The 25,066-nt window shown below is 47.6% G+C and overlaps 1 protein-coding gene across 1 annotated transcript in view; it reads right to left on the bottom strand.

Annotated features, from left to right (window-relative positions):
- Positions 1–1,255: 1,255 nt before the first annotated feature.
- The window catches only part of LOC135534217 (E3 ubiquitin-protein ligase UBR4-like), a 30,200-nt gene continuing 6,389 nt past the window's right edge, over positions 1,256–25,066 (bottom strand). The window contains exons 8-27 of the mRNA XM_064961305.1: positions 24,413–24,550; positions 23,724–23,841; positions 20,705–20,749; positions 18,294–18,481; positions 17,472–17,628; positions 16,974–17,059; positions 15,494–15,663; positions 13,832–13,991; positions 11,111–11,236; positions 10,551–10,683; positions 8,156–8,238; positions 7,819–7,947; positions 7,497–7,679; positions 6,374–6,496; positions 5,610–5,839; positions 4,779–4,897; positions 3,241–3,338; positions 2,398–2,555; positions 1,578–1,783; positions 1,256–1,344 (exon numbers count right to left, since the gene is read on the bottom strand). Of these exons, the coding sequence (XP_064817377.1) occupies positions 1,708–1,783; positions 2,398–2,555; positions 3,241–3,338; positions 4,779–4,897; positions 5,610–5,839; positions 6,374–6,496; positions 7,497–7,679; positions 7,819–7,947; positions 8,156–8,238; positions 10,551–10,683; positions 11,111–11,236; positions 13,832–13,991; positions 15,494–15,663; positions 16,974–17,059; positions 17,472–17,628; positions 18,294–18,481; positions 20,705–20,749; positions 23,724–23,841; positions 24,413–24,550 (2,520 nt within the window). The 3' untranslated portion in view covers positions 1,256–1,344; positions 1,578–1,707. The remainder of the gene's footprint in view (positions 1,345–1,577; positions 1,784–2,397; positions 2,556–3,240; positions 3,339–4,778; positions 4,898–5,609; positions 5,840–6,373; positions 6,497–7,496; positions 7,680–7,818; positions 7,948–8,155; positions 8,239–10,550; positions 10,684–11,110; positions 11,237–13,831; positions 13,992–15,493; positions 15,664–16,973; positions 17,060–17,471; positions 17,629–18,293; positions 18,482–20,704; positions 20,750–23,723; positions 23,842–24,412; positions 24,551–25,066) is intronic.

Raw genomic sequence — 25,066 nt, forward strand, 5'->3', positions numbered from 1 at the left:
GGGAGCCGCACAGACACAACAGGCTGGGGTTGGGACTCTTCTCCGCTGAGGTGGAATAAGCGAGGAGAGGTTTTAGGACATGAATGGGATGGTAGAACTGAAACGAACTTGAGAAACAAGAGTAAAAAATAAAAAAAAGGGTTGACGTCAAGATTAGGATGAGCGGACAAGTCTCTAGTTGGTCAGTATGGAACAACACTTTGGTCTGGGAGGCAGGACTGGTTTGGGATGGGGAAAACAGAGGTGTGAGGGTAAACTTACTGAGCTGGAAGAGTTTGGTGAAGAATTTCAGCACCCGGTTGCAGAATTTAGCAGATAGGTTTTCATTGGCTGTAGCCATCATGATCTGAACCAGTTCTCCACTGAGACACAAAACAAGAGACAGAAAGTTAAGAGACCATCGGCAGCTCGTCCAGTAGGATACGGGAAGATAAATAACAAAATTATATAATTACTCCTGTCTAAACAGAAATAAAGAAAATAACCAAAATTACTACACCAGAGAGCATGATTTAGTTTACTACATCGAGAAGTCGAGAAGTGAGCATTTTGGGCAGCGTTCCAAGTATTAAATATCTGATTGTTGAGGTGAGCATTTTGGGCAGCGTTCCAAGTATTACATATCTGATTGTTGAGGTGAGCATTTTGGGCAGCGTTCCAAGTATTAAATATCTGATTGTTGAGGTGAGCATTTTGGGCAGCGTTCCAAGTATTAAATATCTGATTGTTGAGGTGAGCATTTTGGGCAGCGTTCAAATATTAAATATCTGATTGTTGAGGTGAGCATTTTGGGCAGCGTTCCAAGTATTACATATCTGATTGTTGAGGTGCGGCTTTTAATGAAACGCAGCCACAAACTCCTAGGCTTATCGCAACATTCCAAAATACAATCGCAGTGGAAAAACACAAGACAAAAAATAAAATAAAGAAATAACTCTAATCTGTCTTTAGTTATATAAAAATTCTCCCAAACTCCCAAAGTAGGCCTAAAGCCTCCCCTGTCAGGCACGAGAGTAACGCTCCTATCCCCATTGAGGGGGGCATATTCACCGTCTTTCATCAGTGGGTGAGTACATATTTTGGGGGGGGGGGAGATCCGAAGCTCCGACACGGCTTAGTCTGCGGTCGTGCGTTGGAAAAATACGTACCACAAACCCCTGTGGGAATTGAACCCACGACCTCGTGTTTTGGTCGGAGCACGGCTCTCACCGACTGAGCCACACCAGAAAACGGCAGACAAACCTGAAGGAGAAGAAGTCCTCCATGGCCTTGCACACTTGGCTGCTTTCCAGCTGCCTCTCCAGATACTGCAGACACTCCTCCAACACAGACTCATCCAGACCACTAAGACACAACACATTGAACAAAATGACAGCTGTCAATCACCTTCGAATATGTCTTAATTTAAAGTCAACTTTTCACTCTATTGAGGTGGGGGACATGTAACTGTTTTTCTTAAGCCCTGTCAAGTTGATTAGGGGGATCATTGATGGACAGCAATAGTCTAATTAATTTCCGCCGGGGGGGACTCAACTCCAGTCTCAGCCTAACTGCTCGGGTCAAAGTTCAAGTCTCACCTGTTGGGGTCGGAGTGGTTGGCGATGATGTTGTAGCATCCTGTGACCAGTCTCTGGTAGACGTGGGACAGGAAGGTGTCCGACTCAGCGGGACCCAGGATACGCTCTAGCGAGGTCAAGCAGATCTCAGCTACGCTCTCCGTGCTGCTCTCCAAGAGGAGGGGAGCAGGGCATGTACCACCTGGGGAGGGTTCAACTCTTCAGTCCTGGGGGGGAGGGGGGAAAGAGTGTTAATGCTGCCCCCTGGAAGAGAGGTTCAACCTGGGGAGGGTTCAACTCCTCAGTCCTGGGGGGGGAGTGTTAATGCTGCCCCCTGGAAGAGAGGTTCAACCTGGGGAGGGTTCAACTCCTCAGTCCTGGGGGGGGGGGGGGGGCATGTCTACAATAATTTCCAGTATGGAACTAATGACTGTGGAGCCAGTGGTTTCTAGCGGAAGACACCTGAAACCCCACCTCTTCAAGGAATACCTAGGATAGGATAAGTAATCCTTCTCACCCCCCTTAAATGATTTAGATGCACTATTGTAAAGTGGCTGTTCCACTGATGTCAGAAGGTGAATTCACCAATTTGTAAGTCGCTCTGGATAAGAGCGTCTGCTAAATGACTTAAATGTAAATGTAGCGCCAGAGAAGTCGGAAATCTCAGACACACAACAGGCGCTCACTTCCTGTAACGGCTCTGATGAAAACACAGACCCCAGTCAATGGGAGAATTGCATATGTTATCCTGAAAGGTATATTGGCATTGCAATAGTGGAAGGCGTTGATGTAATATCGACTGTGTGGAAGTGGCTGCTGCTGGAATTAGAGAATAACTCACACAATGAGGTCTCCGGTGAGGCGGACCAGAGAGAGGAGGATGTGTTTGAGAGACGAGGCCAGAGCCAGGGACTGGTTACTGAGCGTGCCCAGATGAGCCGTCTGGATGGCACTGATGTAGCTCTCGGACGGGATGGTGTCGTTGGCAAACGCATTACGCTGAGAGAAGAGACGAGACAAGTTAGTCGGGACACAGTCATTACTCTCAAACGTCGCCTCTGGGGAACCCAGGCGTCACACAAAAATGTGTTGTATCCCCCGATTGATCTAACTTAGGGCTGGTTAACGAGTTGGATCGGGTGTGACAGCCATGGAACACATATATAGCATGGGACAACTGGCAGTTTCCCAGGAAAGGCTTGACAAATCAATCTATCAATCATGTCATTCACTCAATCAATCATTATGCTGAGGGGGGGGGAACACAGGCTGTATCCCAGACAGTCATTATGCTGAGGGGGGAACACAGGCTGTATCCCAGACAGTCATTATGCTGAGGGGGAACACAGGCTGTATCCCAGACAGTCATTATGCTGAGGGGGACACAGGCTGTATCCCAGACAGTCATTATGCTGAGGGGGACACAGGCTGTATCCCAGACAGTCATTATGCTGAGGGGGGACACAGGCTGTATCCCAGACAGTCATTATGCTGAGGGGGACACAGGCTGTATCCCAGACAGTCATTATGCTGAGGGGGGAACACAGGCACGCTGTTTCTTAGCGACAGCCTCAGTATTCATAACCACACACAGACAGAGGTCGAGACGGTGGATCTATTTACAAACCACCTCCGCTACACATGGGAGGGGGGCTGCCAGCCACCCCCTCTCAGCGGTACACACCCATGAGCCGATGTTAGGGAACTCGTTGGTGTTGATGTTGTTCCACGTCTCACACAGCGTCTGGACGGCCGATGGAAGGTTCTGCATCACATTCTGACCTGAACAAGTAAAGGAACACACAGTGAAGGAACACACAGTGAAGGAACACACAGTGAAGGAACACACAGTGAAGGAGCGCACAGTGAAGGAGCGCACAGTGAAGGAACACACAGTGAAGGAGCGCACAGTAAAGGAACACACAGTGAAGGAACACACAGTGAAGGAGCGCACAGTAAAGGAACACACAGTGAAGGAACACACAGTGAAGGAGCGCACAGTGAAGGAACACACAGTGAAGGAACGCACAGTGAAGGAGCGCACAGTGAAGGAACGCACAGTGAAGGAGCGCACAGTAAAGGAACACACAGTGAAGGAACACACAGTGAAGGAGCGCACAGTAAAGGAACACACAGTGAAGGAACACACAGTGAAGGAGCGCACAGTAAAGGAACGCACAGTGAAGGAACGCACAGTGAAGGAGCGCACAGTGAAGGAACACACAGTGGAGGAGCGCACAGTGAAGGAACACACAGTGAAGGAACGCACAGTGAAGGAACGCACAGTGAAGGAACGCACAGTAAAGGAACGCACAGTGAAGGAACGCACAGTGAAGGAACGCACAGTGAAGGAACGCACAGTGAAGGAACGCACAGTGAAGGAACGCACAGTGAAGGAACGCACAGTGAAGGAACGCACAGTGAAGGAACGCACAGTGAAGGAGCGCACAGTAAAGGAACGCACAGTGAAGGAACGCACAGTGAAGGAGCGCACAGTGAAGGAACGCACAGTGAAGGAACACACAGCGAAGGAACACACAGCGAAGGAACACACAGCGAAGGAACACACAGCGAAGGAACACACAGCGAAGGAACACACAGCGAAGGAACACACAGCGAAGGAACACACAGCGAAGGAACACACAGCGAAGGAACACACAGCGAAGGAACACACAGCGAAGGAACACACAGCGAAGGAACACACAGCGAAGGAACACACAGCGAAGGAACACACAGCGAAGGAACACACAGCGAAGGAACACACAGCGAAGGAACACACAGCGAAGGAACACACAGCGAAGGAACACACAGCGAAGGAACACACAGCGAAGGAACACACAGCGAAGGAACACACAGCGAAGGAACACACAGCGAAGGAACACACAGCGAAGGAACACACAGCGAAGGAACACACAGCGAAGGAACACACAGCGAAGGAACACACAGCGAAGGAACACACAGCGAAGGAACACACAGCGAAGGAACACACAGCGAAGGAACACACAGCGAAGGAACACACAGCGAAGGAACACACAGCGAAGGAACACACAGCGAAGGAACACAGTTGTTGAGTGAGAGGAGGACTGAGGGGGGGGGGGGGGGTCGCTGCTCGTCTCTGACTGAAAACTGTAGACTTTAACTCGGTATTGCTGACTAGATCTTTCTGAATATATATTCATTTCTCTAGAACGTGCCCAAACCCATAAGCCCACTAGTACGTACCGAGCAGGTTGGCTTTGCAGCGCATGGATCCTATAGACAACACTGCGGCGTAACCCTGAAGTTTAGCCTCTGACAGCTTGTTCTCTCCTTCCTCTGGTAGGCTCATCAGAAGGTAGGACCTGAGACACACAATACAATACAAAAACAACACGTTATTTTTCAAGATACAAAGAAGACAATTTTTTTGTGTGTGTTTACTGCCAACTGAGGCTATTATTTGAAGACAGGCGTTGTTCTGCCCCCGACAGGAGAACAGTCTCAGTTGTTCTGCCCCCGACAGGAGAACACAGTCTCAGTTGTTCTGCCCCGACAGGAGAACACAGTCTCAGTTGTTCTGCCCCAGACGGGAGAACAGTCTCAGTTGTTCTGCCCCCGACAGGAGAACACAGTCTCAGTTGTTCTGCCCCAGACGGGAGAACACAGTCTCAGTTGTTCTGCCCCAGACGGGAGAACACAGTCTCAGTTGTTCTGCCCCCGACGGGAGAACACAGTCTCAGTTGTTCTGCCCCAGACGGGAGAACACAGTCTCAGTTGTTCTGCCCCAGACGGGAGAACAGTCTCAGTTGTTCTGCCCCCGACAGGAGAACATAGTCTCAGTTGTTCTGCCCCAGACGGGAGAACACAGTCTCAGTTGTTCTGCCCCAGACGGGAGAACACAGTCTCAGTTGTTCTGCCCCAGACGGGAGAACACAGTCTCAGTTGTTCTGCCCCCGACAGGAGAAGACAGTCTCAGTTGTTCTGCCCCCGACAGGAGAACACAGTCTCAGTTGTTCTGCCCCAGACAGGAGAACAGTAAAGTAGTAGAGAGAGAGGATAGTGGATTTCTCTCACCTGGTGAAGGCTGTGTACACGTCTATGAGCTGCAGTGTAGCGGGCAGCAGGTTTTTGGTGATCTCCGAGGGCTTGAGAGGGTCCGTCTCCGCCGCCACCTTGGAGAAATGTTCGTCCAGAGACACCTGGACCTTGGAGATGACGGCGTCCAGAGTATAGATGGCCTGTAGGGAGGGGACCTGGTACAAGGGCAGGATGGAGCTGGGGTCCACACAGGAGAACGCTGAGATCTATAGGGGAAGGGAGGTTAGACACAGACATGCGTGGCTCTGAATGTAATCTATATTAAAATGATGCATCATTTGGAGCAAATCTGTAAATAATATAACACTTGGCCTTTCTAGGGAGTTTTTCCTAACCACCGTGCTTCTACACCTGCATTGCTTGCTGTTTGGGGTTTTAGGCTGTGTTTCTGTACAGCACTTTGAGATATCAGCTGATGTACGAAGGGCTATATAAATAAATTTGATTTGATTTATTGAGAATTGAACAACACACACACGGTTTCATATATGCTCAAACATGAACACACACTGTTAAATATCTAGCTCGGGCGATACCAGTATCGCAATATGTTTTGTATCCATGGCAAACATAAAAACACCTGCTGTACGTAAAAATAGTGTGGTATAGTTTGGAAAATACATGTGGCTGTATGACAAAAATAATGGTTTGTTTTCTTTTACATAAAGTTAAAATTATCGTGTTTTGTTTTTCGTTGCCACGATACTGGTATCTTAACCCGACACTATCCCACAACCCACCTGTCTAGCGATGTACTCTTCAGCCAGCTCCACGTCATACTTGACGGTGCTGCATCTGGAGGAAGCCACCTCGATCAGAGACGAAGCTTGGTCTCCCTTCATCCCCTGAGTCACCAGATGCTCCTGAGATTGACCAGAGAGAAAACAGAGGAATGAACAGTCAAGAGTTTTTCACTAACAGCTTAATCCAACAGATGGTTTATCGATCCACAAGTGATGAGACGGAATCCAAATTGTTGAAATGATATCAAATGTAGTTACAAAACATGAATAGCTACCTAGTCTTATATTTATTACGTAAGACAACAGCTTCTGACATAATGAAGAAAAAAACAAGACTTGTCCGAGGGGAATAACTGACCGGCCGGGCGACCCACTGACTGACTGACTGACCGACCGGCCGGCCTACCGACCGGCCGGCCTACCGACCGACCGGCCGGCCTACCGACCGACCGGCCGGCCTACCGACCGACCGGCCGGCCTACCGACCGACCGGCCGGCCTACCGACCGACCGGCCGGCCTACCGACCGACCGGCCGGCCTACCGACCGACCGGCCGGCCTACTGACCGACCGGCCGGCCTACTGACCGACCGGCCGGCCTACTGACCGACCGGCCGACCTACTGACTGACTGACTGACTGGCCGACCTACTGACTGACTGACTGGCCGACCTACTGACTGACTGACTGGCCGACCTACTGACTGACTGACTGGCCGACCTACTGACTGACTGACTGGCCGACCTACTGACTGACTGACTGGCCGACCTACTGACTGACTGACTGGCCGACCTACTGACTGACTGACTGGCCGACCTACTGACTGACTGACTGGCCGACCTACTGACTGACTGACTGGCCGACCTACTGACTGACTGACTGGCCGACCTACTGACTGACTGACTGGCCGACCTACTGACTGACTGACTGGCCGACCTACTGACTGACTGACTGGCTGGCTGGCTGGCCTACTGACTGACCTACTAACTGACTGACTGGCCGACCTACTAACTGACTGACTGACTGGCTGGCTGGCCGATCTACTAACTGACTGACTGGCTGGCTGGCCGGCCTACTGACTGACTGGCTGGCTGGCTGGCTGACGAACGGAGGGCAACATACCTTGATCCAGTTGACATATGTGGGGACTCTGAGTCGTGAGGACCAGCGCAGGGTGTGAAGAATGTCACTCTCACTGGGTTCTCCTAGGCCATCCTTCAGCTGCTCCATGTATGCCTTAGAGGGGGGTAGGACCCCCAGGATCCTCCACAGCACCAGGAAGTAGTACTGCAGGGAGCATGCCTCCTGAGAACACAAGAGAGATATACTGGTGTTAGTTCCAGGATTATCGTGTGTGTGTGTTTCAGGAACTACACTATAAGTATAACTATAGTTGTGAGGACATTAGTTCCTCTACAGTTGAGTGTGTGTGTTGGTTCCTCACCATAGGTGTGATGGGCTTGTTCTCCTGTCTCCTGGCTGTGTCAAAGTGAGAGCCGGCAGAGAGCAGGGAGACCAGACAGGCGTAAAGCTCATTATACTTCACCGCGCCGTTGAACAGCTTCTGGAACACCTGGATAAAGATTTTTTTTTAAACACACGACTTTACTCATCTCCTTCAGGTATAATGCTTCATGACTTTGTTATGAGACTTTTATAAATGTCCTATTTAAAAAATAAAAAAAAACGGTTTGTAATGGGTTATGTCTCTCCATATAGATTGTTTTTTTAAATTTTTTATCCTGGACTAATAAATTCACAGTTTTGATGTGTAGTTTCACCTTGCTGTCGAGTCTGCTTCGGTCGTCCTCTGACGCTTCGGGTGACAGGACGCAGTAGAATTTGGGCTGCACTACTGTGGAATCTAACAGAGGAGAGAACGTTAAAAATCCGGCGTTATCACCCAATCAGCTACAAGGGTTTTGCGTTTCGTAGAACTTCATAGTAAAGGGTTTAAACACAGTTTCCCATGCTTGTTCAATGAACCATTAATGAACATGCACCTGTGGAACGGTCGTTAAGACACTAACAGCTGACAGACGTTAGGCAATTAAGGTCACAGTTATGAAAACTTAGGACGCTAAAGAGACCTTTCTACTGACTCTGAAAAACACCAAAAGGAAGACGCCCGGAGTCCCTGCTCATCTGCGTGAACGTGCCTTAGGCATGCTGCAAGGAGGCATGAGGACTGCAGATGTGGCCAGGGCAATAAATTGCAATGTCTATAGTGTGAGACGCCTAAGACTGCGCTACAGTGAGACAGGACGGACAGCTGATCGTCCTCGCAGTGGCAGACCACGTGTAACAACATCTGCACAGGATCGGTACATCTGAACATCACACCTGCGGGACAAGTACAGGATGGCAACAACAACTGCCCGAGTTACACCAGGAACGCACAATCCCTCCATCAGCGCTCAGACAGAGAGGCTGGACTGAGGGCTTGTAGGCCTGTTGTAAGGCAGGTCCTCACCAGACATCACCGGCAACACCGTCGCCTATGGGCACAAACCCACCGTCGCTGGACCAGACAGGACTGGCAAAAAGTGCTCTTCACTGACGAGTCTCGGTTTTGTCTCACCAGGGGTGATGGTCGGATTCGCATTTATCGTCGAAGGAATGAGCGTTACACCGAGGCCTGTACTCTAGAGCAGGATCGATTTGGAGGTGGAGGGTCAGTCATGGTCTGTGGGCGGTGTGTCACAGCATCATCGAACTGAGCTTGTTATCATTGCAGGAAATCTCAACACTGTGCGTTACAGTGAAGACATCCTCCTCCCTCATGTGGTTCCCTTCCTGCAGGCTCATCTTGACATGACCTTCCAGCATGACAATGCCACTAGCCATACTGCCATCTGTTCTGCCATGGCCAGCGAAGAGCCCCGATCTCAATCCCATAGAGCACATCTGGGACCTGATTGGAGGGTGGGGGCTAGGGCCATTCCACCCAGAAATGTCCGGAATCTTGCAGGTGCCTTGGTGGAAGAGTGGGGTAACATCTCACAGCAATAACTGGAAAATCTGTTGCCGTCCATGAGGAGGAGATGCACTGCAGTACTTAATGCAGCTAATGGCCACACCAGATACTGACTGTTACTTTTGATTTTGACACCCCCCCCCCCCTTTGTTGAGGGACACATTATTCCATTTCTGTTAGTCACATGTCTGTGGAACTTGTTCAGTTTATGTCTCAGTTGTGGAATCTTGTTATGTTCATACAAATATTTACAAATGTTAAGTTTGCTGAAAATAAACGCAGTTGACAGTGAGAGGACGTTTATAACAAAGTAGCTAGTGCACATTTTTATAAACGGATTGGTCAATCTCTCGTTGTCACGATAACTCCGTCAATCTCTCGTGGTCACGATAACTCCGTCAATCTCTCGTGGTCACGATAACTCCGTCAATCTCTCGTGGTCACGATAACTCCGTCAATCTCTCGTGGTCACGATAACTCCGTCAATCTCTCGTGGTCACGATAACTCCGTCAATCTCTCGTGGTCACGATAACTCCGTCAATCTCTCGTGGTCACGATAACTCCGTCAATCTCTCGTGGTCACGATAACTCCGTCAATCTCTCGTTGTCACGATAACTCCGTCAATCTCGTTGTCACGATAACTCCGTCAATCTCTCGTTGTCACGATAACTCCGTCAATCTCTCGTTGTCACGATAACTCCGTCAATCTCGTTGTCACGATAACACCGTCAATCTCTCGTTGTCACGATAACTCCGTCAATCTCTCGTTGTCACGATAACTCCGTCAATCTCTCGTTGTCACGATAACTCCGTCAATCTCTCGTTGTCACGATAACTCCGTCAATCTCTCGTTGTCACGATAACTCCGTCAATCTCTCGTTGTCACGATAACTCCGTCAATCTACCGTTGTCACGATAACTCCGTCAATCTACCGTTGTCACGATAACTCCGTCAATCTATCATTGTCACGATAACTCCGTCAATCTATCATTGTCACGATAACTCCGTCAATCTATCATTGTCACGATAACTCCGTCAATCTATCATTGTCACGATAACTCCGTCAATCTATCATTGTCACGATAACTCCGTCAATCTATCGCGATATGGATGTTTGTCCATACCGCCCAGATCTACAGATGAGGTTATTCCCCCTTAAAAAAAAACAGAACAGAAAGGTTTTGACTTACTCCTACCTGCCGAGCAGTGCTTAGACCAGTTCTCCTCCACCTCTTTAAAGCCGCAGTAGAGCGGCAGGGCGCTGCGCTTGGACCCGTCCTGGACTGAACCCTGGCCTGACCACGGAGGGGTCAGCAGATTATACTGGACCTGCAAGCAAGAGAGAGAGGGGATCCAGTCAGTCACTGTGTTAGGAGGGCTACCTCGCCTGACCAACGACCTACTGCAAAAAAAAACAGATCAAATGTTTCTGGACAATAAAACTCCCAAAGATGTGGTTTTAAATCAAATCAAATGTATTTATATAGCCCTTCGTACATCAGATGATATCTCAAAGTGCTGTACAGAAACCAAGCCTAAAACCCCCAAACAACAAGCAATGCAGGCGTAGAAGCACGGTGGCTTGGAAAAACTCCCTAGAAAGGCCAAAAACCTAGGAAGAAACCTAGAGAGGAACAGACACATTTTTGATTGGGGGATATGGGTATTATGCTAATTTGATTCCAACTGGGCCGTGGAAATTGATTCAAGAGCGTTAATAAAACCGTTAAACGGACGGAGCAGCCAATCAACCTACCTGTTGGAAGAGGTACATAGGAACCTTCGAGTACTGGTGCAACAGGTAGTCGAGAACCAGCAGTATGCGGGCCAGGTTGAGGGGTACGACTTTGAGCTGGGCCTCCTGATGCTGGGCACCCGCCACCTGAGCAGAGGAGAGAGGAACGTTGGACTTTATTAAATCAAATGTTATCGGTCACATACTTAGCAAATGTTATTAAGTGTTGAAGCGAAATGATTGGAATTATCGCCTCGGAGCTAGAAGCAGAGATGCCATGTCTGGTCGGCTCCATCTTATTGGTTTGACATACAAGAAAGCTTGCTAGCTTGCTGTGTTGCACATGGATAAGGGTAGCTAGCTAATTACAGTATCTGTGGGCAATTCAACAGTAACGGAATGATGTGGAGACGCAAATGTAAAGTTTAGTAACAGAACGGCGGTTTGTTACCAAACTTTGCACCTGCACTAAATGTGGGTTTTTTTTGTACAAATTTGAATTATGTTAATTTAAGCAGGGATAGAGACGTTCTGACAAAGTCAGTACTGATCTAGACTGAGTCAAAGTCTGAGACCACTGGTAGAGTCAGGAGTCACGATAGTTGTGACGAGAGTCCAAGCCCATGGTACGACAACGCAAAGACAACCTAGTTAACCTCTTGATGCTCTGGGGGCGCTATTTCATTTTTGGATGAAAAACGTTCCCGTTTTAAACAAGATATTTTGTCACAAAAAGATGCTCGACTATGCATATAATTGATAGCTTTCGAAAGAAAACACTCTGACGTGTCCAGAACTACCAAGATATTTTCTGTGCGTGCCCTAGAACGTGAGCTTCAGGCAAAACCAAGATGAGACGGCATCCAGGAAATGAGCAGGATTTTTGAGGCTCTGTTTTCCATTGTCTCCTTATATGGCTGTGAATGCGAGAGGAGTAAGTCTGCCCTTTCTGTCGTTTCCCCAAGGTGTCTGCAGCATTGTGGCGTATTTGTAGGCAGATCATTGGAAGATTGACCATAAGAGACCACATTTACCACGTGTCCGCCCGGTGTCCTGTGCCGAAATTGGTGCGCAAAAGTCAGCTGCAAGTATTTTTCCATGGGATTCAGAGAGGAAAGCAAGCTTCCACGAACGATATATCAATGAAGAGATATGTGAAAAAACACCTTGAGGATTGATTCCAAACAACGTTTGCCATGTTTCGGTCGATATTATGGAGTTAATTCGGAAAAAGTTTGACGTTGTAGGTGACTGAATTTTCGTTTCGTTAGCCAGATGCGATGTACAAAACGGAACGATTTCTCCTACACACAGACGCTTTCAGGAAAAACTGCGCATTTGGTATGTAACTGAGAGTCTCCTCATTGAAAACATCCGAAGCTCTTCAAAGGTAAATGATTTTATTTATTTGGTTATCTGGTTTTTGTGAAAATGTTGCGTGCTACATGCTACACAAAATGCTATGCTAGCTTTGCATACTCTTACACAAATTAGTCAATTTCTATGGTTCAAAAGCATATTTTGAAAATCTGAGATGACAGTGTTGTTAAGAAAAGGCTAAGCTTGAGAGCAGACGCATTATTTTCATTTTATTTGCGATTTTCAGAAATCGTTAACGTTGCGTTATGCTAATGAGCCTGAGGCTTTAGTCACGATCCCGGATCCGGGATGGGGAGTTTCAAGAGGTTTTAAAGAACATTTAACCTCTTGAAACTCCCCATCCCGGATCCGGGATTGTGACTAAGCCTCAGGCTCATTAGCATAACGCAACGTTAACGATTTCTGAAAATCGCAAATAAAATTAAAATAATGCGTTTGCTCTCAAGCTTAGCCTTTTCTTAACAACACTGTCATCTCAGATTTTCAAAATATGCTTTTGAACCATAGAAATTGACTAATTTGTGTAAGAGTATGCAAAGCTAGTATAGCATTTTGTGTAGCATGTAGCACGCAACATTTTCACAAAAGCCAGATAACCAAATAAATAAAATCATTTACCTTTGAAGAGCTTCTGATGTTTTCAATGAGGAGACTCCCAGCCACATACCAAATGCGCAGTGTTTCCTGAAAGCGTCTGTGTGTAGGAGAAATCGTTCCGTTTTCTACATTGCGCCTGGCTACCGAAACGAACCGAAATGCAGTCACCTACAACGTGAAACTTTTTCCGGATTAACTACATAATATCGACGAAACATGGCAAACGTTGTTTGGAATCAATCCTCAAGGTGTTTTTTCACATATCTCTTCATTGACATGCAGTTCATGGAAGCTTGCTTCTCTCTGTGCCCCATGGAAAAATACTGGCAGGTGACTTTTGCGCACCAATTTCGGCGCAGGACACCGGGCGGACACGTGGTAAATGTGGTCTCTTATGGTCAATCTTCCAACGATCTGCCTACAAATACGTCACAATGCTGCAGACACCTTGGGGAAACGACAGAAAGGGCAGACTCATTCCTCTTGCGTTCACAGCCATATAAGGAGATCATGAAAGACAGAGCCTCAAAAATCCTTGTCATTTCCTGGATGCCAAGTCATCTTGGTTTTGCCTGAAGCTCACGTTAAAGGGCACGCACAGAGAAGATATTTGTATTTCTGGACACGTCAGAGTGTTTTCTTTCGAACAGTAGCAATTATATGCATAGTCGAGCATCTTTTTGTGACAAAATATCTTGTTTAAAACGGGAACGTTTTTCTTCCAAAAATGAAATAGCGCCACCATAAGTGTAAGAGGTTAAATACCTCTGTGATGGCCTGGGTGACCAGGGTGAGCACGGCACGCCTCCCCCTCTCAGACAGGTTGTGGAAGAGGAGCAGCAGGAGCTGGAGGTGCTCCACATTCAGGTCCTCATCTCCGGGGACAGAGCCCTGGATGGTGTGCTGCTTCAAGGTGCCCACAAACCTAGAGGGACGGGACGGGGGATAGAAAGAGTAGAGAGAGAAACCTTGTGTAAACATGTTTTATTTTAAAAAGGGAGATCAGAGTTCTGAACAAAAAGTACAAATGACGAGTTTTTATTTTTAGCTAATACTGTCAATATTTATCTATAGAAATTAACATGGCATTTAGCCAATTCATAAAATGGAAATTTTAATTTTACCTCAAAAGCTAAATGGAAATTCGAATTTTTACCTCAAAAGCTAAATTAAATTTCAGTTTTGAATTTTACAGAACTTCTCCCACTCAGACCAATGAATGCAACCACGCGCCAAAATAAATAAAATGGTTTCTGTCCTTTATGAAACTACACTGTTCATGTACAAATTACCAAATACACTGACTGTTTAAACCAAAAACAATTTCTTATGATGAACATGAACAATTAAAATCTGACTGATTGACAATTCTGAAATCAGAAGTTGCGTCCACTCTGGTAGGCTACACAACTCTGGTAAAAACACAATGTTCTACAGTGCATTTGGTTACAATGATGACATTGTTTGTCAACTCAACTAACAAAGCCAATATGACATGACATTGCCAAATCCATTTTTACAAGCATCTGAATGCTGGAAGGTGGCCCGTATATGTACCCCATTAGAATAGGGATAGGGCTACCTCTCGTTGGTGCGAACAGCAACAGTTATGACAGTCATATGTGATTCACCACCTGGATTTGATCGTACGTAGCAAAATTTGAATTTCGTTTTTTTTGGGGGGTGGATAAAAGTAGAGACTCTGAGATACAAAATGGTACATCATACACTACAGTTGAGGAAACAATGGGAAAGTAATTCTGATTTGAAAGTTGATAAACTTTGAAGGAAAAATGGCATTTTAGTGTGTGTGAGACAGAGAGAGAGAGACAGAGAGAGAGAGACAGAGAGAGAGAGACAGACAGCGGTGCGGGTCGTCATCCTCCATGTTACAGGGCGGTGCGGGTCGTCATCCTCCATGTTACAGGGCGGTGCGGGTCGTCATCCTCCATGTTACAGGGCGGTGCGGGTCGTCATCCTCCATGTTACAGGGCGGTGCGGGTCGTCATCCTCCATGTTACAGGGCGGTGCGGGTCGTCATCCTCCATGTTACAGGGCGGTGCGGGTCGTCATCCTCCATGTTACAGGGCGGTGCGGGTCGTCATCCTCCATGTTACAGGGCGGTGCGGGTCGTCATCCTCCATGTTACAGGGTGGTCCTGGTCTTTATATTCCATGTTACAGAGCGATGTGGGATTTTATTTATTTTATTTAGTGGCCACTTACGGTGGGTGTCTTTTAGGGCCCAAATATCTTGTTGCTTGCGGCTTTCAGTGGACACCTCCATGGGTTATTTAAAAACCACACCTGTTTCGTTTTGGTTGTTCTTCGTGAGACTCTCCCTTCTGTTTGAGTGACAATTTTTTGTTTCTTGTTGGGAAGTTACAATATAATATCAAAAGTGTTTTATTTAATGATGTGGTCTTACCTCTCCCAGATCGTTATACACTCAGGTACGTCTGGGTCTCCCTGCAGAGAGGCCTTGTGCTGCCAGATGAGCAGGACTCTGGAGAGCACCGACAGGGACTGAGGGTTGATGTACAAGGGCCACGGACCCTCAGAGAACGGAGCTACGCCCAACTGCTGCAGCAGGGTATTCTGGGAAAGACAAATAAGACTTATTTCAGACTAACAGCAGCTGCTGTGCAAAGACCTGAGTACGTCCGGTCCCTTCCCTCCCCCCTGAGAACGTCCGGTCCCTTCCCTCCCCCCTGAGTACGTCCGGTCCCTTCCCTCCCCCTGAGAACGTCCGGTCCCTGCCCCCCCCCCCCCTGAGTACGTCCGGTCCCTTCCCTCCCCCTGAGAACGTCCGGTCCCCCTGAGTACGTCCGGTCCCTCCCCCCTGAGTACGTCCGGTCCCTTCCCTCCCCCTGAGAACGTCCGGTCCCTTCCCTTCCACCCCCCCGAGTACGTCCGGTCCCTTCCCTCCCCGAGTACGTCCGGTCCCTTCCCTCCCCGAGTACGTCCTGTCCCTTCCCTCCCCCGAGTACGTCCGGTCCCTTCCCTCCCCCTGAGTACGTCCGGTCCCTTCCCTCCCCCTGAGTACGTCCGGTCCCTTCCCTCCCCCTGAGTACGTCCGGTCCCTTCCCTCCCCCTGAGTACGTCCGGTCCCTTCCCTCCCCCTGAGTACGTCCGGTCCCTCCCCCCTGAGTACGTCCGGTCCCTCCCCCCTGAGTACGTCCGGTCCCTCCCCCCTGAGTACGTCCGGTCCCTCCCCCCTGAGTACGTCCGGTCCCTCCCCCTGAGTACGTCCGGTCCCTCCCCCTGAGTACGTCCGGTCCCTCCCCCTGAGTACGTCCGGTCCCTCCCCTGAGTACGTCCGGTCCCTCCCCCTGAGTACGTCCGGTCCCCCCCTGAGTACGTCCGGTCCCTCCCCCTGAGTACGTCCGGTCCCTCCCCCTGAGTACGTCCGGTCCCTCCCCCTGAGTACGTCCGGTCCCTCCCCCTGAGTACGTCCGGTCCCTCCCCCTGAGTACGTCCGGTCCCTCCCCCTGAGTACGTCCGGTCCCTCCCCCTGAGTACGTCCGGTCCCTCCCCCTGAGTACGTCCGGTCCCTCCCCCTGAGTACGTCCGGTCCCTCCCCCTGAGTACGTCCGGTCCCTCCCCCTGAGTACGTCCGGTCCCTCCCCCTGAGTACGTCCGGTCCCTCCCCCCTGAGTACGTCCGGTCCCTCCCCCCTGAGTACGTCCGGTCCCTCCCCTCCCCCTTGAGTACGTCCGGTCCCTCCCCTCCCCCTTGAGTACGTCTGTTCAAATTAAGTTCTTAAAAAGATGCAGTAAACCTTTTTTCTTCTTCTTTCATATAAGATGTGTATTTCAGTCCAGGTTATTAGTAGTGCCGGGACTCGAGTCATTTGTAATGAAATAATGAAAGATAAATGACCGCATTAGAAAGGAGGTTCCCCTCACCTGCAGGGCTGGAGAGGGTAGGTCTGATGTCACTAGCGTATGGTTGAAGAGATACAGAGCAGAGGCAAACTCTTCATCTGAGGAACCTGGGGGGGGCGATACACAATATTAAATTAGGAATTTATTGAGACACTTCAAGATATTACACCTGATTTGTATTCCAACATTTTATGAAAGCACTTCCCATCCGAGGGCATCAATAGTTTCAATACCTCTTCAAGGAATACCTAGGATAGGATAAGTATCCTTCTCACCACCACCCCCCCTTAATGATTTAGATGCACTATTGTAAAGTGGCTGTTCCACTGGATGTCAGAAGGTGAATTCACCAATTTGTAAGTCGCTCTGGATAAGAGCGTCTGCTAAATGACTTAAATGTAATGTAAATGTAAACAAATGGAAATACTTCAGGCTTGTGAGCGAGCGAGAGCTCATTTACTAAACTCATGTACGATGATGATGATAATAATAAATGTTTTTTTGTTTATTCCAACCAACCTTTGACGTCTTTGTCGACGTCCTTGATGATGCTGGCTAGCGTGGCCATGTGCTGTTCTGTCAGCGAGACAGACAGGTAGTTCCTGATGAAGTTGTTCCTGGATTTTAGCATGGAGGTGGTGATGAAGTTCAGGATGCTGGAGGCCAGGCTCAGGAACTGAAACATCAATTTATAAATCAATATTTAACAGTAATAGACAGGCCTGTAAGCATAGTTTCTACTAGAAAACATTTTTATTTATTTAACTAGTCAGTTAAAAGGGAAAATTCTTATTTACAACGACGGCCTACTCCTGGACAAACCCTAACAACGCTGGGCCCTACGGGATTCCCAAACGTCAGGTTGTGATACAGCAAGGAATCGAACCAGGGTCTGAAGTGATGCCTCTAGCACTGAGATGTAGTGTCTTAGACCGCTGCGCCACTCGGGAGGCCCAACATAAAGTTGTGTTCTAAATTCTCCACCCTTCAACCCAGCGGTTTGCACTAGTTCACTCCCTTCGTGCATTTTGGCATTGGTGGCAAGCATTACCTGGAGGGGAGGTTCCAATGTATTCCTTCTACCAACCCTTTCTTTCTTCAAACTATTTATTTGACTTTTATTTAACTAGGCAAGTCAGTTTTTAAGAACAAATTCAAATTTTCAATGACGGCCGAGGAACAGTGGGGTTAAACTGCCTCGTTCAGGGTTTGAACGACAGACTACGAAGGGGATGTAACATGGACACATTGGGAGAAGTGTACAGACATCAGACCACAGCCTGTTACTATAGATTACATGTTCAAGTCCATGTTGTGTTTCCTAACACCCCAAGGCCTCACCAGCTCGGGGTCCTTGCGTCCGGCCAGGATGTTCCCGTTCTCTCCTGCGTTCTGCTTGGAGGGGCTCTTCAGTCTGGGAGAGGTCTCCAAGGGTGGGGGTGGGGGAGGTGGTGGGGGGGCCACCTTGTCTTTAGTTGGCGAGATGGTCTCCTCGAACCACAGGCCCAAGATGGGCTCGCTGTCGTCATCTGGACAAGGACGGGTAGGACACGAGGTTACACACAGACGTCCATGTCTCAGGGTTCAGTTCCAACATGCCGTCTATACAAAGCACTGCCATTATCCTACGGCCTCTATAATCATGTCCTAAGTCAGCTCTCTCTCTCGTTTAGCATTCGTAACGTTGCATTAAATTAGTATTTAAAACACGACATTTAGCCGTCACACTGCAAAAAAAAAAAAAAAAAAAAACATTTATCTTACCTAGATATGTCTTACCATTAGAATGCATTGACTTGATGTTCTACTAGGGTAAATTATCTTAGCGCCATGGCTAATCATTCTGCTTACTTAAAACTTTTAATTTTTTTTTAAGAATTGATACAAATTGGGGATAAGAACATCTTATTTTAAAAATATATTTGATCTTAAGACATCTTACCGAGGCAAATTATCTTAGTGGACTGGCAGATAACGCTTTTTTTTTTTTTTTTTTTAAAGGCTCGAAACAAGTCAGAATATCTTAAAACGAGACGTTTTCTGGGTGAGCAAAATCAACTCGGAACGAGCCACTGTAACTTCATCTCAATACCATATTATAACAATCGAGGTAAGATTTACATTTTTCTTGCAGTGCTTAACACTACACTAGGCCTTCGTTGCACTACACTAGGCCTTCGTTGCACTACACTAGGCCTTCGTTGCACTACACTTGGCCTTCGTTGCACTACACTAGGCCTTCGTTGCACTACACTAGGCCTTCGTTGCACTACACTAGGCCTTCGTTGCACTACACCAGGCCTTCGTTGCACTACACCAGGCCTTCGTAGCACTACACCAGGCCTTCGTAACACTACACCAGGCCTTCGTAACACTACACCAGGCCTTCGTAACACTACACCAGGCCTTCGCCGCACTACACCAGGCCTTCGTCGCACTACACCAGGCCTTCGTCGCACTACACCAGGCCTTCGTCGCACTACACCAGGCCTTCGTCGCACTACACCAGGCCTTCGTCGCACTACACCAGGCCTTCGTAACACTACACCAGGCCTTCGTAACACTACACCAGGCCTTCGTAACACTACACCAGGCCTTCGTAACACTACACCAGGCCTTCGTCGCACTACACCAGGCCTTCGCCGCACTACACCAGGCCTTCGCCGCACTACACCAGGCCTTCGTCGCACTACACCAGGCCTTCGTCGCACTACACCAGGCCTTCGTCGCACTACACCAGGCCTTCGTCGCACTACACCAGGCCTTCGTCGCACTACACCAGGCCTTCGTAACACTACACCAGGCCTTCGTAACACTACACCAGGCCTTCGTAACACTACACTTGGCCTTCGTAACACTACACTTGGCCTTCGTAACACTACACTTGGCCTTCGTAACACTAGTCTTTGCAAGACAACATTTAGCCCTCATAACAGCAGGAAAAATGTAGACTTCATAAGACTACATTGGCTGTGTTTACTCAGGCAGCCCAATTCTGATATTTATTTTCACTAATTGTTTTTTTGACGAATCATATTAAAAAATAAATAAATAAAAAATATCGCTGAAAAAGACCTGCTGTGATTGGACAAAAGATCAGAATTGGGCTGCCCGTGTAAACGCGGCCATTTAGCATTGATAACAGTACACTTCGCCATCATAACAATAGTCTCGTAACACCAGGCTACATTTAGCCACCATAGAGTTACATTTAACCTTCATCACACTGCCATAACCATTCACAAGGTCAGAACAATGGCAAAATTCCTTTGGTGCAATTGGCCCGCTGTCACACATGCCACGACAAGTGATCGTATGTACACTACTCATCAACTGAAGCTGAGATTAAAAAATGCATATAATAGCATGCATCAAAGGGGTATGATAAAATACTTCTATGCCATATTTAGGATATTGAATATGTGAGGCTTTACATTCAGCTCTACTCAGAGACTAAGAAATACAGAGATTGTGTAGGCAACAAAACTTTCAGGGCAATCTAATTTGTGTTCCAACTATTGTGTTGGAACTTTTGATGCCACCATAGAACCCATCAAAATTCTCCATCTCTCTCGGAAGTCTGTATTTCTAGGACTCTGATGCTACTGCCTCTACTCAGCCTGGGTGGTGGGTGCCCCAGTCCAAAAATCAAACTTTATTGTGGTTCATACAATAAAGTAAGCAAATTAACAATGACTGCGAGGTGTAGTAAACTATGGTGTGACCTAAGGGACAGAAAGCTAGCTGCTGACCTGAAACATTAGCTGTTCTTGCTGTCCTCTGTCTTCTCTCTGCTGCTGAAATATAAACACTGCTATAGTGGGTGGAGACGGTGGCTCAGTTGGTCAGAGTATAACACTGCTACAGTGGGTGGAGACGGTGGCTCAGTTGGTCAGAGTATAACACTGCTATAGTGGGTGGAGACAGTGGCTCAGTTGGTCAGAGTATAACACTGCTATAGTGGGTGGAGACAGTGGCTCAGTTGGTCAGAGTATAACACTGCTATAGTGGTTGGAGACGGTGGCTCAGTTGGTCAGAGTATAACACTGCTATAGTGGGTGGAGACGGTGGCTCAGTTGGTCAGAGTATAACACTGCTATAGTGGGTGGAGACTGTCCTGTGAGGTAGATCAGTTGGTAGGAGCACGGCTCTAGTAACACCAAGGTCGTGGGTTTGATTTCCACTGAGGCCACATACACAAAAAAAATGTCTGCGCTCACTGGACTGTAAGTTGCTTATGATAAATGTCTGCTACATGGCATGCCTCATATATATTTATATATAGATAGTTGAAGTCAGAAGTTTACATACACTTAGGTTGAAGTCATTAAAACTCGTTTTTCAACCACACATTTCTTGTTAACAAACTATAGTTTTGGCAAGTCGGTTAGGACAACTACTTGGTGCATGACACAAGTCATTTTTCCAACTTTTGTTTGTTTACAGACAAATTGAATTATAAGTGAAATTATCTATCACAATTTCAGTGGGTCAGAAGTTTACATACACTAAGTTGACTGTGCCTTTAAACAGCTTGGGAAATTCCTGAAAATGATGTCATGGCTTTAGAAGCTTCTGATAGGCTAATTGACATCACTTGAGTTAATTGGAGGTGTACCTGTGGATGTATTTCAAGGTCAACCTTCAAACTCTGTGCATCTTTGCTTGACATCATGGGAAAATCAAAAGAAATCAGCCAAGACCTCAGATAAAATATTGTAGACCTCCACAAGTCTGGTTCATCCTTGGGAGCAATTTCCAAACGCCTGAAGGTACCACGTTCATCTGTATAAACAATAGTACTCAAGTATAAACACCATGGGACCACGCAGCCGTCATATCGCTCAGGAAGGAGACGCGTTCTGTCTCCTAGACATGAACGTACTGTGGTGCGAAAAGTGCAAATCAATCCCAGAACAGCAGCAAAGAACCTTGTGAAGATGCTGGAGGAAACGGGTACAAAAGTATCTATATCCACAGTAAAACGAGTCCCATATCGACATAACCTGAAAGGCTGCTCAGCAAGGAAGAAGGCACTGCTCCAAAACCGCCATAAAAAAGGCAGACTACGGTTTGCAACTGCACATGGGGACAAAGATCATACTTTTTGGAGAAATGTCCTCTGGTCTGATGAAACAAAAATAGAACTATTCGGCCATAATGACGATTGTTATGCTTGGAGGAAAAAGGGGAGGCTTGCAAGCTGAAGAACACCATCCCAACCGTGAAGCACGGGGTGGCAGCATCATGTTGTGGGGGTGCTTTGCTGCAGGAGGGACTGGTGCACTTTATAAAATAGATGGCATCACGAAGAGGAAAATTATGTGGATATATTGAAGCAACATCAGTCAGGTCAAGTTAAAGCTTGGTCACAAATTTCTTCCAAATGGACAGTGACCCCAAGCATATTTGGGGTCAGAACTGAAAAAGCGTGTGCAAGCAAGGAGGCCTACAAACCTGACTCAGTTACACCAGCTCTGTCAGGAGGAATGGGCCAAAATTCACTCAACTTATTGTGGGAAGCTTGTGGAAGGCTACCAGAAACGTTTGACTCAAGTTAAACAATTTAAAGGCAATGCTACCAAATACTAATTAAGTGTATGTAAACTTCTTACCCACTGGGCGTGTGATGAAAGAAATTAAAGCTGAAATAGAGTAATAGTAGAAAGAATTAGTTGACATTTCACATTCTTAAAATAAAGTGGTGATCCTAACTTACTTAATAAGAGAGGGATTTTTTTAACTAGGATTAAAATGTCAGGAATTGTGAAAAACTGAGTTTAAATATATTTGGCTAAGGAGTATATAAATTTCAGACTTCAACTGTGGATCAGATCTGGTACGCAGACAACTTTCATCTACTCGGTCTAATATCTTAAAGTACATTTTTATCTCCGATTTATTGCATTACAAGTTGTGTGTGTGTGTGTGTGTGTGTGTGTGTGTGATTCTGTCTCAGTTGTCATACATCTGACTTCTGACCAGTGGAGGTTGGTGTCATTTTAAAACCGAAGGACGTGGTCACTGTAATGCGTTGGATTAACGTTCCATTTATACCGGCCATTACAAATGAGCTCATCCTCCTCCGATTGAAAGTGACACCGACCTCCACCGCTGTCTAACCTCTGTTGCTTCGGCTGCTATTTCCCCCTGTGGTGATTTTACAGAGTCCCGCAACGCACAAGAACTGCCTGAACACATTCTTGACTCTTCTCAGGCCTGACTCTGACGCTAGCCCAGATACACAGGTTAAAAAAAACAACAAAAAAAACACAGCTTTCAGAAGGCATACACACACACACACGACACACCCTGGAACATTACACTTCAAAAAGGTTATCAGATCTGGTACACAGACAACTTTCATCTACTCTGTCTAATATCTTAAATTACATTTTTATCTCTGATTTGTGTGTGTGGTTGGCATCAAGGGTTTTACAAATATTATAATAATGACTTGTAAGCTCTCAGCCCACGTGATAGGAGATGAGAAGTGATGCTGTTCTTTATGACGTGGGGGTTGGGAAGAGACAGAGCGAGAGAGAGACAGAGCGAGAGAGAGACAGAGCGAGAGAGAGACAGAGCGAGAGAGAGACAGAGCGAGAGAGAGACAGAGCGAGAGAGCGAGTGAGACAGAGACAGAGCGAGAGAGAGAGAGCGAGAGAGAGACAGAGCGAGAGAGAGACAGAGCGAGAGAGAGAGAGTGAGAGAGTGAGACAGAGCGAGAGAGAGAGAGACAGAGAGATGAGGGGAAGGGATAGGGGGCAGTACCTTGACTGCTGTCTTCCTCTGTGCTGCTGAAGTCATCTTCATAGTAGGTGTTGGAGTCTGTCGAGGCACTGGCATCACTGCTCACCGAGCCTTTCCTCTGACGCTGCAGGACACAGGCCTGAGGGGAGGAGACACGTCAACACAGGCATTATCAGCATACCAGGCACAGCGTTTTTCAAAGCTTTCAATGCTTTTGTATTAGAAGCAGAGATAAAACATGGAGGACTGAGCGGCTGATTGAAATCATCAGTTACTGGAGGAGCAGCAGACTTAGATCAATTGTTAAGAGGAAGAGTAGTTTCCATGTCACATGCAGATGATACCACAGTGTGGTAGTGTGGTAAAACCACATGATGACCACACCGTAGTAAAAAATAAAAAATTTAAACTGCCGGTGTGGCCTACAGCACGTGTCTGTGGGGTTGAATCTGTGTGACAAAACTGCACATTTTTAGAGTGGCCCCTTTGTCCATTGTCCCCAGCACAAGGTGCACCTGTGTAATGGTCCTATTGTTTAATCAGCTTCTTGATATGACACAGATGGATTATCTTGGCAAAGGAGAAATGTTCACTAACAGGGATGTAAAAAAAAAAAAAATTGCACACAAAATGAGAGATATTAAGCTTTTTGCACGTATGGTTTCTGTTTAGTATATATATATATAAAAAAGTTCAAAACAGTTTAGTACCTTCTTGTATGAGGTGGACAGAAGGTTGAACAGCAGGTTGGTAAGGGGAACAGAGTCCAGGAGTCTCTGAACCCTCTGGGTGGAGGTGTTCTGCGCCATGATGTTGAGTTCTGCTGGAGGACCGTCACTGGCCCAACCCTGGGGAGAGAAGAGATGGGGGTGGAGAGAAGAGATGGGGGGGGGGAGCGGAGAGAAGAGATGGGGGGAGCGGAGAGAAGAGATGGGGGGGGGGGGCGGAGAGAAGAGATGGGGGGGGGCGGAGAGAGAAGAGATGGGGGGCGGAGAGAAGAGATGGGGGGAGCGGAGAGAAGAGGGCGAGGTGGGGAGAAATAATGGGGGGAGAGAAAGAGGCAGAGGGGAGGAAGAGGCAGAGGGGAGGAAGAGGCAGAGGGGAGGAAGAGGCAGAGGGGAGGAAGAGGCAGGAAGAGGCAGAGGGGAGGAAGAGGGAGGAAGAGGCAGAGGGGAGGAAGAGGCAGAGGGGAGGAAGAGGCAGAGGGGAGGAAGAGGAGGAAGAGGCAGAGGGGGAGGAAGAGGCAGAGGAAGAGGCAGAGGGGAGGAAGAGGCAGAGGGGAGGAAGAGGCAGGAAGAGGCAGAGGGGAGGAAGAGGCAGAGGGGAGGAAGAGGCAGAGGGGAGGAAGAGGCAGAGGGGAGGAA

The sequence above is a fragment of the Oncorhynchus masou genome, unplaced genomic scaffold, assembly GCF_036934945.1.
Source record: "Oncorhynchus masou masou isolate Uvic2021 unplaced genomic scaffold, UVic_Omas_1.1 unplaced_scaffold_3155, whole genome shotgun sequence".
Classification (NCBI taxonomy): domain Eukaryota; kingdom Metazoa; phylum Chordata; class Actinopteri; order Salmoniformes; family Salmonidae; genus Oncorhynchus; species Oncorhynchus masou.